General features: G+C 35.2%; 1 protein-coding gene across 2 annotated transcripts; it reads left to right on the top strand.

Annotated features, from left to right (window-relative positions):
• The first annotated feature begins 8,694 nt into the window (after nucleotides 1–8,694).
• LOC123878684 (NADH dehydrogenase [ubiquinone] 1 beta subcomplex subunit 9-like) lies at nucleotides 8,695–11,102 on the top strand. Of its 2 annotated transcripts, none has more exons than XM_045925998.1 (3): nucleotides 8,695–8,998; nucleotides 9,978–10,111; nucleotides 10,882–11,102. In XM_045925998.1, the coding sequence occupies exons 1-3, from the start codon at nucleotides 8,904–8,906 to the stop codon at nucleotides 11,058–11,060; spliced, it is 408 nt and encodes a 135-aa protein (XP_045781954.1). In that variant the 5' UTR covers nucleotides 8,695–8,903; the 3' UTR covers nucleotides 11,061–11,102. The 2 variants fall into 2 exon arrangements, with proteins under 2 accessions (XP_045781954.1, XP_045781953.1); XM_045925997.1 differs by having other exon boundaries at nucleotides 9,966–10,111.
• The last annotated feature ends 7,901 nt before the right edge of the window (nucleotides 11,103–19,003 follow it).

Here is a 19,003-nt window from a genome sequence, read left to right as displayed (position 1 = left end):
CGATTGTATGAAACGAGTGACGGAGAGAACCCTCTTAAAGCTTTTTTTATTTATTTATTTTTATTGATTAATAAGTCCACAATGTCACTAAGACGAAATAAAGTAAAATAATGAAAGTCAAAGTGACACTTTAATATAAATAACGAAAAAATATAAATTATTTATAACTAAATCAATTCTTTTTTGTTTTTATATTTGAGATACAATATTTACCCATATTTTCTGTATCAAAGAATAACTAAATTGTGCATGAATTCTAACGTATCATTCATATTCACCCCACAAAAAACGTTTTTTGGCTCTACTGAAAAGTTAAGTTTTTTGGATAGTGACAGTATTGGATTAAGCGTGCGATATGCTTCATCATCAGTGATATTCAAAGACATGTTATTCCTGCTTTTAGTAAGCGATGGACGGAAACTTCACGGAAAAAGGATCGTTTTTTAATGAATAACAGTGATTGGTTGGACACGGAATATTCAGTAACTTTACCAATCTCCGGAGATATTACAATCGATTCCACACCATCTACTTCCTATGGAAAACGTGGACGACCGTGTGTAACTTATACAGACTCGTCGCAATCAGGTAAAAAAATAAAGAATTCTATGTTACTTCACACTAATATTATAAAGGACAAAGTTTGTGTGTGTGTGTGTGTGTGTGTGTGTGCGTGCGTGCGTGCGTGCGTGCGTGCGTGCGTGCGTGCGTGCGTGCGTGCGTGCCTGCGTCCGTGCGTGCGTGCGTGCGTGCGTGCGTGCGTGCGTGCGTGCGTGCGTGTGTGTGTTTGTTACTCCTTCACGCAAAAACTACTGAACGGATTGGGCTGAAATTTAGAATGGAGATAGATTATACCCTGGATTGGCACATAGGCTACTTTTTATCCCGGAAAATCAAAGAGTTCCCACGGGAATTTTAAAAACCTACATCCACGCGAACGAAGTCGCGGGCATCAGCTAGTAGATGTATATGCCGATGCCTGTTGGTCCTCGCGATCCTATGGCAATAACTACAAAGCACTATCGGGCGCCGCAGCAATCGTAGGTCGCAGGTTTGGTGAAGTATTGTATATAGGAATTAAAAACAAATACTGCCTAGTGTGTGCTAGAGCAGAGAAAAAACAACTTGCGACCCCAGAACACGTTTGCTTCAAAAATTACTCGGGTCCGTCTAGTGGTATGGAGTCTGAAATAATTTGTCACGGATTTGAAACATCAGTAGCGATGTACAACATTATATATGGCCGATTAATTGCTGATGGAGACTCTGCTATATACGCAAAAATCCTGGCGCGTAATCCGTACCCAAGTCATAGTGTACAAAAAATAGAATGCAGAAACCACATGCTCCGCAACATGTGCAACAAATTAAGAACTTTAACTAAAGACACGAAGTATGCATTATCTTACAGAAAAACACTGACAGAAGTAAAAATTATGAGTATCCGTAAGGTTGTTATTGCGTCAATACAAAAGTATAAATCTGAAAAAGATAACCCGGACGCAATAACAGGCTTTAGAAATGGAGTGAAAAACTCTATTAACCATGCTTTTGGTGACCATAGGAACTGTGAGTCCTATTACTGCTAGAAAGAAAAAGAGGCACAGAGCAATATGGAGATTAAAGATACTACGATTTGGTTTAGGATGCTGACGATATTGCAATCAGTTCTTGCTAAATCAAGAAGCATGCTTGAGGACGTGGATACAAATGTAGTAGAGCGCTTCAACAGTGTGATCGCGAAGGTTGTGGGAGGAAAGAGAATTAATTTCTCGCTTCGTCGGGGCTACCGTACCCGTTGTAATGCCAATAAAACCAAACCCATAATTATATTTAGTGACGGTTGTAGTGCCCAGAACCGTAATGTTACGCTTGCCAATGCTCTTCAACACTTTGCAATAACAAATCATGCTGAAGTTTACCAAAAGTATCTGGTCGTAGGCCATACGCAAATGGAATGCGATTCAGTTCACGCACGTATTGAGAGCAAGAAAAAAAACAAAGAACTTTTTGACCCCGCAGATTTTGTTAAACTTATTAAAGAAGCACGATCGGTGCAGCCATATGAAGTCCGATATTTGAATCATGAATTTTTCAAGAATTATTCAACCCTCAAATACTACAAATCTTTAAGACCGGGCGCTAAAGCTGGCGATCCTTGCGTTGTGGACATAAAAGCCTTAAAATATAGTCATTCAAAAATTAACTATAAACTAGATTTTGACGATGAGTGGAAATTGTTACCACAACGCATGAACCGCCAAAATTCATTTGATGTAGGGAAAATGTACAATGAAGCACTACCAATAACTAAAAGAAAATTCGATGATCTCAAGCAACTAATCCCGAGGGACTATCATGGGTTCTATGATAGTCTACGTCACGAATAATTGTTTTTTTAATCCTTAGAATCCAAGTTTTTATCATTAAATTTCATTCTTATTATCAGCGTTTTAATTCAGTAACCTCGTAACTCAAAGTTTGAGTTACTACTTTACTCAGTACTTGCTAAACAGCAAACTCGTATCTGCAAAATTAATCAAAAGTTGCATTCAAATCATTCATAATTATTTTATAACTACTTACAGAATGCATATTGATATTATACACATAATACATACTTCCAAATAACAACAGAAAACCTTAAAAAAATATTATACAGTTTTTGTGATTTCCCAAAACCTTACAAAATGCAGATACGAGGTTGAGAGAGTAAGGCGACGATATGAGACACGTATTTTTTTTATTTTTTCACAGACAAAATCAAAAAATAATGCAATTTTTTTACATTTTGTGCATGATTTTTAGTTCTTTTAACTTAGTTTAGCCAACACAAAACAGACAACTCACGTTTTTTACTGTAGTGATTGTGCTGATGATAATTTATATCCATCAACTTGTTGTAAACTAAAACCAGAGGTTCCCAAATGAATTCTGGTCTTAGAAGACCGCAACAAACAGTTTTGGATTTGCAATCATTCAGAACGAGACTCAGCAGCAAACCAGCCAGAGAATAGCTTAAGCTGGACCAAAGCTTAAGCAACACCATTTTTTTATTTGAAATTAACCCTTGAATAAAGACAATACAAATGCTTTAAAAAATCATTAGTATTTTTTGCTTGTACTAGAATGATTTTTTAAATACTGGATTTGACCAACCAAAACTTGACACAAAACATGATTGTATTTATAGACAAAACTAAAAATTATGCAGACCATTTTACGTTTTATGCATGATTTTTAGTTCTTTTTTCACTTATTTTAGTCAATCTGCAACAAACAACTCCTATTATTTCACTTTAACTAGATGATAGTGATAATTTATATTCATCACCTTGTAGTCAACTAAAAATTGCGAGGTTTCCAAATGCTGGTCTGAGATGACCCCAACAAACAAAATTTTAGATACACATAATGATTCAGAATGAGACTCAGAAGCATGCCAGTCAGAAAAGAGCTTAGCTTATGCCCAACCAGTTTTTATTAGAAATTGGTCATAGCTGGAAATTGTTGATTCTGTAACATGTTCTTCAAACAAAATAAGAGTAGCCAACTATTTGGCTGAGTAAAAAACACATGTTATCGGACTGAACTGGATAACATCCCCACATTGGCCTGCGTTTTCCCCCTGCAGGTGAAAATGGAGAACTACAGTTCCTCTAAACAACTATAGGCAGTAGGCACAAGTAGGGACTTATTCCTGCTAACTATTTTGTTAGAAAAAAAAGGGGAAAAAATTAAAAAAAAAAGACAATAGCAGGAGTAGCTATAGAAAGGAACAGATCAAGGTAATGAAGACCCAATGTTGTCTAGTATCTTAGAATGCAAAGGTTAACATGGAGAAAATTGTATAATTCTGTTCCATTAGAAAAATCACACATTTGTATGTATTAAAAAAATATTACTAAAAACGTCTCCGACACTACATCAGGGGAAGCAGCCGATCAAAAAAATGATTTAAAAAAAAACACCTACAGGCTCCATCACTAATGTATTTGTACAATAATTTGTTTGAGTGTTTTTAAATGAACTGGAATAAAGACAAGCTATTTTCTACTCTTTTAACTATTTTATCAAAGATTTGTATGTTAGAATTTCCTGACTGGATGTGTTTGGTTCTTATTCGGTTTTTGATATTATTTATTATTGTACGTTTCACTTTTTTAATTTTAGTATCTGATTTATTTTATTTTTTTGTATAAGCATTTTAAGAACAGCATGTTAAACTAACACACTATTTGTACGCCGCTACGGCTAATGTGTTTTGTACTATTATAATAATTTAACCTTTTTTTTAACACACATTATTCAAATAAAGAATTTATTTATTTATTTAAATGATTATGTTCGACTGATCAAATGCAAGATGCAAGAAAAAAATGTTGAACCAACGCCGGCCAGCCAAAGAAAAGTGTTACAAGTTACAACTCATCAGCAACAACACAGTACAATACCTCAACGAACCACGACCCAAACAAAATGTAGTGATCAAAACGCTATTTAATTACGAAACAAGTAATTTCATAACTAAAAGACACTAAAAAATACAAAAAAAAACCACAGGAAAGATCACCAACGTCGGTCGCCATAGCCATAGAAAACAAGATTCAAGAAAGCACAGACCAATAACGCAAGAATGGAAATGGCGATTGACTTTTCTTTTGACGCTTGTTTTACGTATAGCAGTGTTGCCAGTGGCAGATAGTCAATTGTAACACGAGACATCTCAAAATGTAACATTTTCACGAGAAAAGTAACATTTCCTTATTTTTCGTGGAAAATAAAAGTAATAAGGTGCACAGGTTAATATGGCATTTTATTATACAAAAATTTAAACAGTTTTCTTGTCCCATTAGTTAAGCTTAAAAAGAATCGTAATAATAATTGTTGATTGAATAAATTGACTGCTGATCCTGAAAAAGAAAAACAAATCAATAACTATGTAAAATAATAATATAACAACGGATTTAGAAATGTCTTTGAATAGCTATAACTTATTTTGTTAATCAATTTATAATACAAGTGTAAATTAAAAATTTATATCACCCTAACAAGACGAAGGTTACATTAACTAGAAAAGAGCTGATAACTTTCAAACGGCTGAACCGATTTTCTTTGATTATAGCTAAGAACACTCTCCATCAAGCCACCTTTCAAACAAAAAAACTAAATTAAAATCGGTTCATTAGTTTGAGAGCTACGATGCCATACACAGATACACACGTCAAACTTATAACACCCCTCTTTTTGGATCGGGGGTTAAAAAGATTAAAATCGTCTTATATCGGGCGATCTGGCAACACAGGACTGTTTGAGAGGCTACGCACTAGGTGGACTTTGTCTGTGTAGCGTTTGATGGCGCGCGTGTGGTGCCTTTTTGGAGCGTTTTTTTTTTGTTAAAAGTGGCTGGTTTTTGTGTTTCACTGGCGTTTTTGGTGCTAGAACCATGCTGGAACTAACTGGGAAGCGCTCTAAAGGGGCGCCGTGCGTATGTCGGCGAGCGCCGGCACAGACGAAGTCCTTACTTATATAGTTTCCCTAACTTGAAAATATCTACAAACTTGACATTGGCTAATCTTTGTAAAGCCAGACGAGAGAATAAAAAAAAACGCACTAGGTAGGTACGCAGTGAAGAAAATTACGCGGGAATTTCAAATTCGTTTTGTTAACTGAACAATACTAGGTAGGTACCTAACTACTTACCTTGGTCTCAGCAAAGAGATCGATAGATTCGATAGCAAAACTCAAATTTTAGGTTACGCCGGCCGGTATCTACTCAGCTCGCTCTCATTCCTGTAAAGAAAACCGAAGTTACCTACAACAATAACTAAGTAGTAAATAGCTAAATGAACTTCTGGAAACTATAAATGTGACTTAATAATAAGATGACAGTCAATACAAAAACAAACTGCTTTCAGTTGCAAATACTATGACTTTGTTTTTGCATTACTGATTCCCTAATTAGTTAACTACTTACTTATTTACTTAAAACTACATTGTATACAACATTTACTTACCAAGCAAGTAGTGTTAGCAACACATATACACAGTCGATAAGGATAACGAACAAACCAATCACTTTCGAATTTTGACGAAATAAAGATATAATTTTTTTTTGTACTTAGATGTAGATACCTAACTACAATATCACTACCCCGCAACGAATAACTTTTTTTTTTCTCTCGTCTGGCTTTACACTGATTAGCCAATGTCAAGTTTGTAGTTATTTACAAGTTAGGAAAACTATATGTATAAGAATGGACTTCGTCTGTACCGGCACCCGCCGACATACACGCGGCGCCCCTTTAGAGTGCTTCCCAGTCAGTTCCTTGGTCAGTTCCACCACCAATAAACACTAGCAGAACACAAAAACCGGCCACTTCTAACAAAAAAACACTCCAAAAAGTCACAACACGCGCGCCAGCAAACGCCACCACAGACGAAGTCCACGAATAACTATTAGCCAAAACCAAAGACCTTACACTTAAGGTCTTTGGCCAAAACAAAGTTGAATCACAGAGAAAAACAAACAAAACACTTTTTTAATCACAGAGTAATTACAAAACAAAGTGAACTTAGACCAATAACTTAGAGAAAGTGAAATTAACTAACACGAAAACTGTTTTGGATGCGTTCCGTTTCACGATTATTTTTGGTTTGCTGGGAAAAATTTGAATATTTTTATGAAGTAATAAAAGTAACGTAAAGTAACATTTTGAGTCGTGTAACATGGAGGAAACATGAGGGGGTCAAAAGTAACGTAAAATGTTACAAAAGTAACATTCTGGCAACGCTGACGTATAGTCTAGGGGGGGGGGGGACTTCGTCTGTGTTGGTGTTAGCCAGCGGGCGTGCTCTGCCTTTTTGGAGTGTTTTTTTTTTTGTTAAAACTGACTGGAAAGCGCTCTAAGGGGGTGCCGTGCGTATGTCGGCGAGCGCCGGCACAGACGGGGTCCATACTTGTATAGTATAACTAACTTGTTACAAATAACTACAAACTTGACATTGGCTAATCTTTGTAAAGCCAGACGAGAGAGCAAAAAAAGTCTATGGCGAGAATGAAGCGACGGCCGACGACCGTGTTTACTCTATGGCCCTCATAGGTACAAAATGTCGTTGTATCGATGTATTGACTATTGATATTTTGTATTCGATACGTCGATATTTTTTTGGCGATTATTAATATTTTGATGTATCGGTATGCGGTATGTAAATACAAATACGATATTTTTTACAATGTAACTTTGTCGCCACTCATAAATTACCCAAAAATTCGTATTATTCCGTATTTAGGGCGCTGTGTTTATTTTGTTGTGATTATTTATAAAATATCGATTAAGGAATCCATGTTATGAATTTATTATGGGTAGTTCTCATTGACAGGTGTCTGTGGATATCGATTTTAAAATTTTCCATAGACAATAAGAAAACTTTTTATTATAAAAAAAGTGTTATTGCATTGGGTTCTAGCGTATTGGGTTCGAACTATATAAAAGGTCTTATTTTAACGAAAAGATCGCAAAATATAATCTACTTGAAAACTGGAATATTTAAATTATCAAATTGGAATATGAAGTCTTTACTTAACATTTTTAACTAAGTTTCGTTTGTTGTGGGCTCTTTTCAGACCTAGTTAGGCGCGTTTGAAACCCTCGTAGCTTTAGTTAAAGTTTACGTAATCAATTATCACCACTATATCATCTTACAAATCTAACAAATAACATTAATTAAGACTATCAAAAGGCGTACAATAGTACCTAACTACTTTGAATAAATGATTTTTTGGTTTTAACCATGGGGTTTCATGCCTCCAAAAGTAACAAGAAATTATTAAAATTTGTTACCATTGAAGTTCTAGTATAATATTGAGCAGAGTAAAGTGCAGTGGATTACGAGCACATCAGTACATTTTATAGCCATCTATAATTACCAGGAATAATAAATAAACTTTAGTACGATTACTAATTACGACTTTTATTTATTCCATTTTTATGACAACAACTAGGTATAATATTAATATCGTCATACAAAATGTCACTACTCGTAAAGTCTTCTATGAACTGCAAAAAATATCTATATCACTCCCCCTCACGATGACCTTGGGGTCTGAGTGACTCCAATCATTCTTATGAGTTTCGTCAACCTTGGCTGTGGTAATGCTTTGGTTAAAAGGTCTGCCTCCATATTTTCTGTGTCCTTATAGCGTAAGGCAATTAACTTTTTCTGGACACAATCCCTTATAAAATGTTCCTTTATGCTAATGTGTTTTGACCTTTTGCCAGTCATCAAATTGTTGGCTAACATCTGTGCAGCCAAATTATCATTATATATTGGAACGATTTGTTGACATACTCCAAGATCTTCCAACAGATACTTTAAATGTAGAGCTTCCTTCGTGGCTTTTGTCATCGCCATATATTCGTCTTCTGCTGTCGACAAAGCCACCATTCTTTGCTTCTTTGTCGCATAGCTGATTAGGCCACCGCCTTATTTAAAAATATAACCCGTATAAGAACGACGCGACGGTCAAGGGTACATGCCGCCCAGTCCGCGTCAGCCATGCCTGTTAATGCCATTCCTGTCTTTTTATATAATAAATAAACTTTAGTACGATTACTAATTGCGACTTTTATTTATTCCATTTTTATGACAACAACTATAATATTAAAATGTCACTACTCGTAAAGTCTTCTATGAACTGCAAAAAATATCTATATCAGAAGTTCTGGTTGTATTGTTCTATTTATTATTTTTATGACACCTCTTTGTCAACTTATTATTTATGTCAATAAGTTGAATTGAATTTTAGTGACATATTAAGGATTTTACTACAAGGATTATAGTTAGTAGCGAGAATACGAGAAAATATTATTTAATTTTTTCAAATTGCATGGTAATAAACTATGGCTTTTGCGCCGGAATTGAGGACTCACGCACAAAAAGTTTGCACTCTTTACAAAAAAGCAATGAGACAAATCGAGAGCTACTATGTAGCAAGGTATGGTATAACACATCGATGGGTATAACATGTAGGTGATTCATTGGAGGCTTCGGCCGTGGCTACTTACCACTCTACTGGCAAATTCATACCACTAAGCGTTTTAGCATTCTATAAGGCTACAATGATATTGCACCATGACATGTTATTATGTTCATAATATTACTTGATATAAAATTCGTGCTCGGTGATAAGTAGAACAGAAGATATAAAACGTACAAGAATAAAGAGATATCGCTCTACAAACATAGTCAAGTGTCGTAGTTTTAAGTTTTTACATATTATCTAAGTAGGTACGTAAGGGACGTAACTTTACCTATCTACTTTTTTTATATTTGTATTATCATTGGATGGTTGTATAATATGCGTGTTCTTAAACCTAGTAACTAGCTATCGAAGTGTGGATTTTAGCATACCCATAGTATGAATGTCATTATACCGTCATGATACTGGAAGTAACTGTGTTTATTGATTGATTGTGCTAGATCAGTAACCGCCATAGGAGATCTGAATTGAACGCTTGGGCCTAGTTATTGTCCCTACAATTCGATAATAGTCTAATACTCGAATTCATACTCTATAAAAGACATCTGGAACCCCACATATTTTAAACTAAAGACACCTATCCATACTAATAATAATATAGATGCGAAAGTGTGTCTGTCTGTCTGTCTATCTGTCTGTCTGTCTGCTACCTTTTCACGGCCTAACAGTTTAATCGATTCTGACGAAATTTGGTATAGGTTTAGCTCAATAATATCCCGGGGACGGACATAAGCTACTTTTTATCTCGGAAAATCAAAAAGTTCCCACGGGATCTATAAAAATCTAAATCGAAGTCGCGAGCATCCTCTACTTCACTTTCTTTCATTAATCATATAATCATGACGCTCAAACATTTCTCATACTATGCAGAGAGAAATTCCGTGTATGTCTTAATACGAGCTACTTCATTATAACTTTGTAGATTTGTCGTAAGGTACCACCAGGTGATACTGAGGTCACGCTTTGACAAGAATAAGTGCGAAAAGGACCCCAAAGAACAACGTCGGCTGTACTGGGTTGGAGAGCATGAATTGTTTGACAAGACCCATCCCATTCCTATTGCCAAATGTAATTTTATTTAATTATACCTGTATGTATATCTACCATTTACATTCTTTTTTGCATAAGGAAGGTTGTATTTGTATCAAACTGACTTTTGTTATAAAAACTAAGAGCCGATTCACACGCGCGCACGTACACGTGACCACGCGCTTGTGAGGCGCGTGAATAGACATGACAGCACGCATTACGTCTACGAGAACGTTCACGTCACGCAAGCGGTATGCCATATTTCATACAGTTCCATACATTACAACGTCATGGTACGCGCTACGTCTACGCTTACGTGCTGCATACGCATTTGGTGTGTCCCAGCTTTTAAACGTCTAATTCACAGCCTATCTTGTTGTACGTGTGGCAAGCTGTATTTTAGCACTCAACTGACTTTTATTATCAAACTTTATTTCCACTAATTTCTTAAACTGAACCTTTTCAAGTAAAGATTTTTTTTAAACCTATGAGAATGATACTGCCATTTGAGCAATTAAAATTCCATAAGCTTGCTTTGTCGTATTCATCGATGTATATGGATGGGCCCTTGGAAGATAAAAAACGCGCTCAAAAAGTCAAGAGAAATCGCAAAAGTCTCTTGACTTTGTCAATGAAGATGACGTAAGATTCAAGCTTATTTTTGCGGACGGAATTGTATGGGATAGGCTAATCCATATACATCGATGGTCGTATTAGTTTACAAATAGCGAAAAGCCAAATTAAATTTGAATTTCGCGGGCAGACCGGTCTTATGCATCTTAATAATTGTTTTTTTTTTGTATGTGCAGTCACTCATTCTACCGGCATAGCTGGAGGGCCCGCGTTCGAACGTGTAGTGCAGCCCCCGGACTGGGTGCTGGACTACTGGCACCCGCTGGAGAAGGCGCAGTACCCACAGTACTTCCGTTGTCGCGAGGCGCGCAAGTGCGAATACATACGTCACTGGCAAAATGGCACGCTCATGTAAACCGACGACCACATGAATAATAAAGTACTTATGTTTTATGTATTGGTTGTTTGATTTTATTTAGCTTACTTCTAGATCCTTCCTTTATTCGAGTTTCGCTTTGGTCCGGTTTTTTTTACAAATAATGCATGTGTATTGTGTGGTTGATGTTTATTTATTATGAATAATAGCGAGAATGCCCGCGACTTCGTCCGCGTGTATTTAGGTTTTTAAAGATCCTGTGGGAACTGTTTGATTTCCCGGGATCAAAAGTTGCCTATGTCCGTCCCCGGGATATAAGCTACGCCTGTACCAAATTTTGTCAGAATCGGTTAAACTGTTGGGCCGTAAAAAGGTAGCAGATAGACAGACAGACAGACACACTTTCGCATTTATAATATTATTGTATGTATTATATTATTATTAATTATCTTACAATATTCTAGCGACCTACCCCGACTTCGCACGGGTAGCTTATTACAATTTTCGTAGGGATCTGTAATGTTAAAAATAAAATACCGTCTATTACACACAGAATAATGTAGCTTTCAGTGCTGAAAAAATTTTCAAAATTGGTTCAATAGTTCCAGAGATCACTCCCTATACACAAACTTACAAACTTTACCACTTTAAAATATTATTTTACATTCAAAATATATTAAAAGTAAGAATCCAGAGCCGCCAGCCGTGAGGCAAGTTAAAATATATATTGTCTATGGTGCTGTATCTTTGACTCAGCCAATAATCGATTTAAAAATCGATTCTTTTTTTTTAATATTTTTAATCGAATATGGCTGAACGATTGACCAAACGAGACAGATAACATGTACAAAGTTCAGCAGGTTCAAAAAGCAAGAATCTAACGCCAATGGTATAAAAAATGTATCATCTGTGGTGCATATTGTTTCAAAAAGGCGGCAATTCAAATATTAGTCTAAATTAATTAAGGTAGGTAATGGGTTACTTGCCAAATTTCATGATTCTAGGTCAACGGAAAGTACCCTATAGGTTTTCTTGACAGACACGACCGACGGACGGATAGACAGACAGACAGACTACAAAATGATCCTACAAGGGTTCCGTTTTTCCAATTTTATTCTTACTATATATAAACGATCTTCCTGAGGTAACACAACACCAAACCATCCTATTCGCTGACGATACCACTGTTTTAATCAAATGTACTAACGAAAAAACATTTAATTCAGACATCAACCTAACTATCAATCAGATCATAGACTGGCTAGATAAAAATAATTTAAAACTTAATGTAGATAAAACAAAAATTGTGGCATTCAAAAGCGTTCAAGCTAAAGATATTCCTCTTCATATTCATTACAATAACAGTGTCATATGTGAAGTGGAATCAACCAAATTTCTAGGGATTGAACTTGATAAACACTGCAACTGGAAAAATCACATTGACATTGTATGTAGTAGAATCAATAAGTTTGTGTTCGCTTTAAAAAAATTAAGGAAGATAGCCACTAGAGACGCTGTTTTGAGTGCGTATCACGGTTACGTATCATCTGTACTTAATTACGGTCTGATAATTTGGGGTAACTCAGTTGACATAGACAGAGCATTCAAAGTACAAAAAAAATGTATACGGGCAATATGCGGAGCTCACTATTTGGATAGTTGCAAACCTCTTTTTAAATCCCTTAATATACTCCCTCTACCTTGTATGTATATAAAAGAAATGTGCATATTTGTAAAAAATAACCCTGATCTCTTCACCAGACATGGAGATGCACTTGGAAAAGCAACGAGACACAAAGACAGATTGATATACCCTGATATAAAATTATGCTTATTCCAAAATAATTCGTATTGCATGGCAATAAGCATATTTAATCAGCTTCCTTCCCACGTCAAAGTTATGCCATTAACTACATTAAAATCATTTTTAAATAAGTGGCTATTAGAGAAATGCTTCTATTCGATTAAGGAATACTTGAATCCTTATAAATAATAGCACCTATGATTTTTCGATATCTCTAGTTTTTATTTTTATTTTGTTTGTCTAATTATTTTTAAAATATGTGTAAAAAACAAAATATATTCTGACATTAAGCACTACCTAACAGACAAGCATATTTTGAGTTGTTAATAATAATTGATATATTTTTTATGGTTTTTATAATGTTGACATTTTTTGATCTTTATTTAACTATTATTTTATACTTTGCTTGTGTAAAGTCTATGTATGTCTTTCTTTACTTAATATTTTAGTCTTGACTTTATTTGTATTTAATTTAATTGAATTTAAGATAATATTCAAACACCAGTTATAGTGGTAAAATGTATAAGGCTCATCAGACATTATTCCAACATATTGTACCTACATTTTATTGAATAAATCATTGAATTTGAATTTGAATTTGAATTTGAGGTACGGAACCCTAAAAATCTGAGAGACACGTGCTCAGTAGTGGGCCGGTGATGGGATGATGAAGATGAAATAAAAAACTAGGACTTTGTCTGTGTTGGTGTTAGCTGGCGGGCGTGCTCTGCCTTTTTGGAGTGTTTTTTTTTGTTAAAACTGACTGGAAAGCGCTCTAAGGGGATGCCGCGCGTGTGTCGGCGAGCGCCGGCACAGAGGGGGCCATACTTGTATAGTTTAACTAACTTGTTACAAATAACTACAAACTTGACATTGCCTAATCTTTGTAACGCCAGACGAGAGAGAAAAAAAAACTATAGTATAATGATTATATCTTTTATTTTTAATTTCACCTAACAGATAGTAATATTTTGTTACAAAACGCAAAGGAAGCGAACTGGAGTCTGACAAACTCAAAACATTATATAAAACATAACAAAAACTTATATTTCATAACTTGTATAATGTATATTGTATAACATAACACAAAATGATATATTTTAGTTCCTTATAAAAAGAAATATCAAATAATAAAATCGTACAAATCAAATTTCATATAATTTGGAAGAACAAAATATTGGGTTACTTCATTTTACATTTTGAAAAGCATCCTTATATATTTTTCAGTCAAAAATAAATTTTACAAAAAAAAAATGTGTAATATTACAAAAAAATTCAGTCCCTGCATTGTAAAACTTTTATACTATATTGCACTATTGGTTAAAATTCAACCAATTATGAATTTCCAACTTAATCCAAAATTAAAATCGATCTTGGAGACCCCAAAATCAAGTTTTACAATAAAGGGACTGTATATTACAAAATATTACATAAAAAAAAGGCTGAGGCTATAGAAGATACTGTGACTTTGCTCATACTTACAGTTGAAGAACGAGACAGAGTTATATTTCTGGCATGAATCTGTCTCGTTTCAACTACATGTTACTACTATGTCAAAGCACGCTCTATAGACTATTTTAACCCCCGACCCAAAAAGAAGGGTGTTATAAGGTTGACGTGTGTATCTGTGTATCTGTCTGTGGCATCGTAGCTCCTCAACGAATGAACCGATTTTAATTTAGTTTTTTTTTTGTTTGAAAGGTGGCTTGATTGAGAGTGTACTTAGCTATAATCGAAGATAAATCGGTTTTTATATAGACAAGTTAACATACACCCAATACCGAATCCAACTAGGAGTCTATAAGTTATAATACAAGAAAATGTATGGAGGTTCACACTGCGGCGCGCGCATAGAATAGTCATCCTTTGTGTGACGTTCTCCATACAGTTCCTTGCATTCAAATTAGAACACACGTACGCGCGCGTTTAGTATGACGACGTACAGAGCAGATTCCGTCGCACTTTGTGTGGGTCTAAGTCTTAATACAGTTTGATAGGTCAGTACTCAGAATGCCTCTTTGCTTAAGCTGGTTTTCTTCTCACGCTGATCGTCGGTGCTGATGATCAGCGCGTATCTAGTCAGCGCCGACCTGTTAGTTTTCAAGAACGCATCATGATTACATATACGTAATATACATATAGATGAACCGCCGATATAGACGCTGGCTGGAAGTGGCTGGATGAGGAAGGCTGAGGACCGGGTGTGGTGGGGATCTTTAGGGTATGGCCAACTGTGGACAACCACAGGCTGATGATGGTGATGGTGATGATGACGAAATGTATGTATGTATTTATTTGTATAGTTGCATTGCGACTCGCCATCTTACAGTTCTACAGGGTGTTTGGTAATTAGTATATAATGACGACACGTACCCATGCTACTTTGATCTGATAAATATAATGCATGAAAACTTGGAAATAAAAAATTAAAATTTTGTATGGAAATTTTTATAATTTTATTTCGTCATTATACTTCAGCATTGTATTTATTAATCATAATCATAATAATCATAATCATATTCTTTATTTGCTGAATACAGGTAAAAAAAAAAGTTGTACAAAGAGCATACAATGAGTCCAATGTATTCACCATTTCTGGCATGCAAATATAGTAATTAATATAATAATTAATTAGTCAAATAGTACAATGTCAAAAATTAAAATATGTTAAAAATTAATATTATGTCACAATAAAATTATTATTATACCTATATTATTTTACAGTGCCAACATGTCATTTATTGAATAAAAACATTTATTTATCAACCACGAAAAAAGATCTTTTTTGAAACGTGCTAAAGAAGTTAACTGACGTAAGCCTGGGGGTAGTTTATTATATATTTTTATGCACATGGCATGACTACACTTTCGGTATGCTGCATTATTGGCTCTATATGTTGTTACTAGTCGATCCCTATTTCTTGAGTTCCTCGGATAAATATCACGTGCTTTGCTAAACAAATATTCGTGTTGTTTAACAAATACACAAATATCAAATATATACATAGACGGGAGTGGGAGAATGTGTAATTGTTGAAATAATGGTCGACAGGAGTCCAAGTAGAAGGCTCCTGTCATAGCCCTTACACACCTCTTTTGTGCTATAAACGCCCTATTAGCTTCACTAGAGTTTCCCCACAATATCAATCCGTATCGGAGCACTGACGCAACGTATCCATGATAAGCTGCAAGAACCGTATTTGGTAAGGCTGTTTTACGCAATCTATAAAGCACGTACACGTATCGATTAATCTTTTTGCATACCATGTCAACATGTTCCTTCCACTTAAGATTTTTGTCTAGTAGTAATCCTAGGAACTTAGTATGCAGTGCTTCTTCAATTTGATTATCATTATATTTTATATTAAGACTGAAGTTATTCGATCTGTTACTTATACTGAATTGCATGTAGGTAGTCTTGTTGATATTTACTTGTAGGTTATTATCGTTTAGCCAATTCACGATAGTATTTATTTCATCATTGATGTCTTTTTCATATTTATTAATTTCAGCATTATTATTACCTGTCACGACTATAGATATGTCATCCGCAAATAAATAGCAATCATTTTTTGTTACACAAGGTAGGTCATTAATGTAGGTCAAAAATAGTAATGGTCCAAGGACGCTTCCTTGTGGAACACCAAATTTGTTAAGTTTAAAGTCAGAACGTTGAGGAACTATAGTACCACTATCGTCAATAGAATTTATTTCCACACATTGCTTGCGATTTTTTAGGTATGATTCTATCCAGCTAAGCGCCGGTTCTCTGATTCCATTTTGCTCCAACTTGTTCAAGAGGATGCTGTGCGAAACGAAATCGAAAGCTTTACTCATATCAAAGAATACGACACATGTGGGTTTTTTAGAATCTATGTATTCTGATATTTTGTTAGTTAATTGGAATGCCGCTAGGGTCGTGGACTTGTTCTTTTGAAATCCAAATTGCTGTTTGTTAATTATATTATTTTTTGTAAGAAATTTCGATAGTCGATCATACATTGCTTTTTCGAAGATTTTTGAGAAAATAGGCACAAGTGTAATTGGACGGTAGTTATTGAGGCTCTTTCTATCATCTTTTTTATGTAATGGTTTTACTACTGATATTTTGAGAGCATCGGGAAATTCGCCGTTTATAAAAGATAAGTTAACTAAGTGTGTCAAAACTGGTACAAGTTCACATGTACATGTTTTAATGATTTTCGTTATAATTTCATCATAACCTACTGATTTAGTGTTGCGTAATGATTGTATTAGTTTTAGATCAAAGTAGCATGGATACGTGTCGTCTTTATATACTAATTACCTAACACCCTGTATAAGTTCTTACCCCCCCGTCCACACACTGCCCGTGTGGCATGGGAAGGAGCGAGGAACGGAGGCAGAGACGTAGTGTGGCCGAGTACTCGCATGTTCCTCGTTCATGCCCATCGCTCCCTATTTTGTCGATAAGTATGCAATAGCGCGCACGCTGCCACAGTTTCGACGTCCATCGCGTTGCAAAGGCAAGCGACCTAGTGCGGCGCGTCGCGATTAATTGCGCGAGTAGAGCAGTGTGTGGACGGGGGTTAAGTATGGGTTGCCTGGATGAGATCAATATATGTGATAAGGTCGCTCTTTGTTTTAAAGTCAATACTGTATTTTATTATTCGTCATAGTATTAAACAATAAAGATGTTTAAGTAAATAAATAAAAAATGATGGTGATGATGATGATCACGAATATATAGATACGTCAGCGCCGACGGTCAGCGCGGGAAGAAAATCAGCCTTAAATAAAACTTTGAGACTTATTAATAATAATAATTAGGTATTCCTAAAAATAATGAGTGGATAAACGAATTTAACTAACAAATTAGTGAATTGAAGTTATTGTAATGGGTAAAGAGAAGTTCCCCAGCATTTTACAAACAAATGTAGTTTCATTCTTTTTATATGTATTCGAGCCTCGATAGCTCAATGGTTGAGCAGCGGACTGAATTCCGAAAGTTCCGCGGTTCAAACCCCACCCGTTGCACTAATGTCGTACCCACTCCTGGCGCAAGGAATTCGCTCCACTTAATTGGAGGGGAAAGGGGAGTATTAGTCACGATTAGCATGGCTAATATTCTTTTTAAAAGAATATGTCTGTTCTAAAAAAAGGAGTATTATGTTTTCTGAGTTCATATGAGTATGTAGTATGTTTCTTTATTGAACCATAAAAATAAGATTTTGATTGGTTAATTTATACTTAAAATAAAACTGTAATATTCAAATTGAGGATGAGGAAGGTTGAGGACCGGGTGTGGTGGCGCACTTTAGGGAAGGCCTATGCCCAGCAGTGGACGTCCACAGGCTGATGATGATGATTCAAATAAGAATGACAAGAACACTACGTTTGTATGTATGTTGTATGGAGTACGCTTCGGGGACACTTCTCTTAAAGCCAAATAGTGAAACTCCAAACACAGTATCTGTTTTTTTTTTGATATTCAATGTGTGGACAGTATGTAAAAATATTGAAACACACTAGAACAAGCAATAACGTAGGCATACGACCAAAAAAATCTGTTTTTAGAAAACAGACTTTCCAAGAAAACCAACGGGTAGTGAAGAAGTTACTAATAGTAATAAATAAACAAAATCATTTAACCTATGAGTCAACAACAAAAAATAAAAAATACCTAAATAACTTATCCAATAAATTAATTTACAGTGAAAATTTGGTACGACACATCCAATTGAAGTTGGACAGAGTATAAAATATTATTATATTAGAGCAAGATCCCATTGCCGCCAGACATTACTTATTTTGTAAGAAAAAAATGTGTGGGATAGAGTAGTGTTATGCGCCATGAGACGGGTCTGCCCGCGAAATTCATATTTAATTTGGTTTTTCGCAATTTGTAAACTAATACGACAAAGTAGGCTTATGGCATTTTAATTGCGCCAATGGCAGTATCATCCTCACAGGTTTATATAAAAATCTTTACTTGAAAGGATCCAGTTTAAGAAATTAGCTATAGTTTCGAATAATTTGTTAGTAACTCATGTCAAACACATTATTTTTAACCCCCGACCCAAAAGAGGGGTGTTATAAAATTGACGTGTGTATCTGTGTATCTGTCTGTGGCATCGTAGCTCCTAAACTAATGAACCGACTTTAATTTAGTTTTTTTGTTTGAAAGGTGGCTTGATCG

This window comes from Maniola jurtina, chromosome 26 (assembly GCF_905333055.1).
Source record: "Maniola jurtina chromosome 26, ilManJurt1.1, whole genome shotgun sequence".
Taxonomy (NCBI): Eukaryota; Metazoa; Arthropoda; class Insecta; order Lepidoptera; family Nymphalidae; genus Maniola; species Maniola jurtina.
This window is presented reverse-complemented; position numbering and strand designations above follow the sequence as displayed.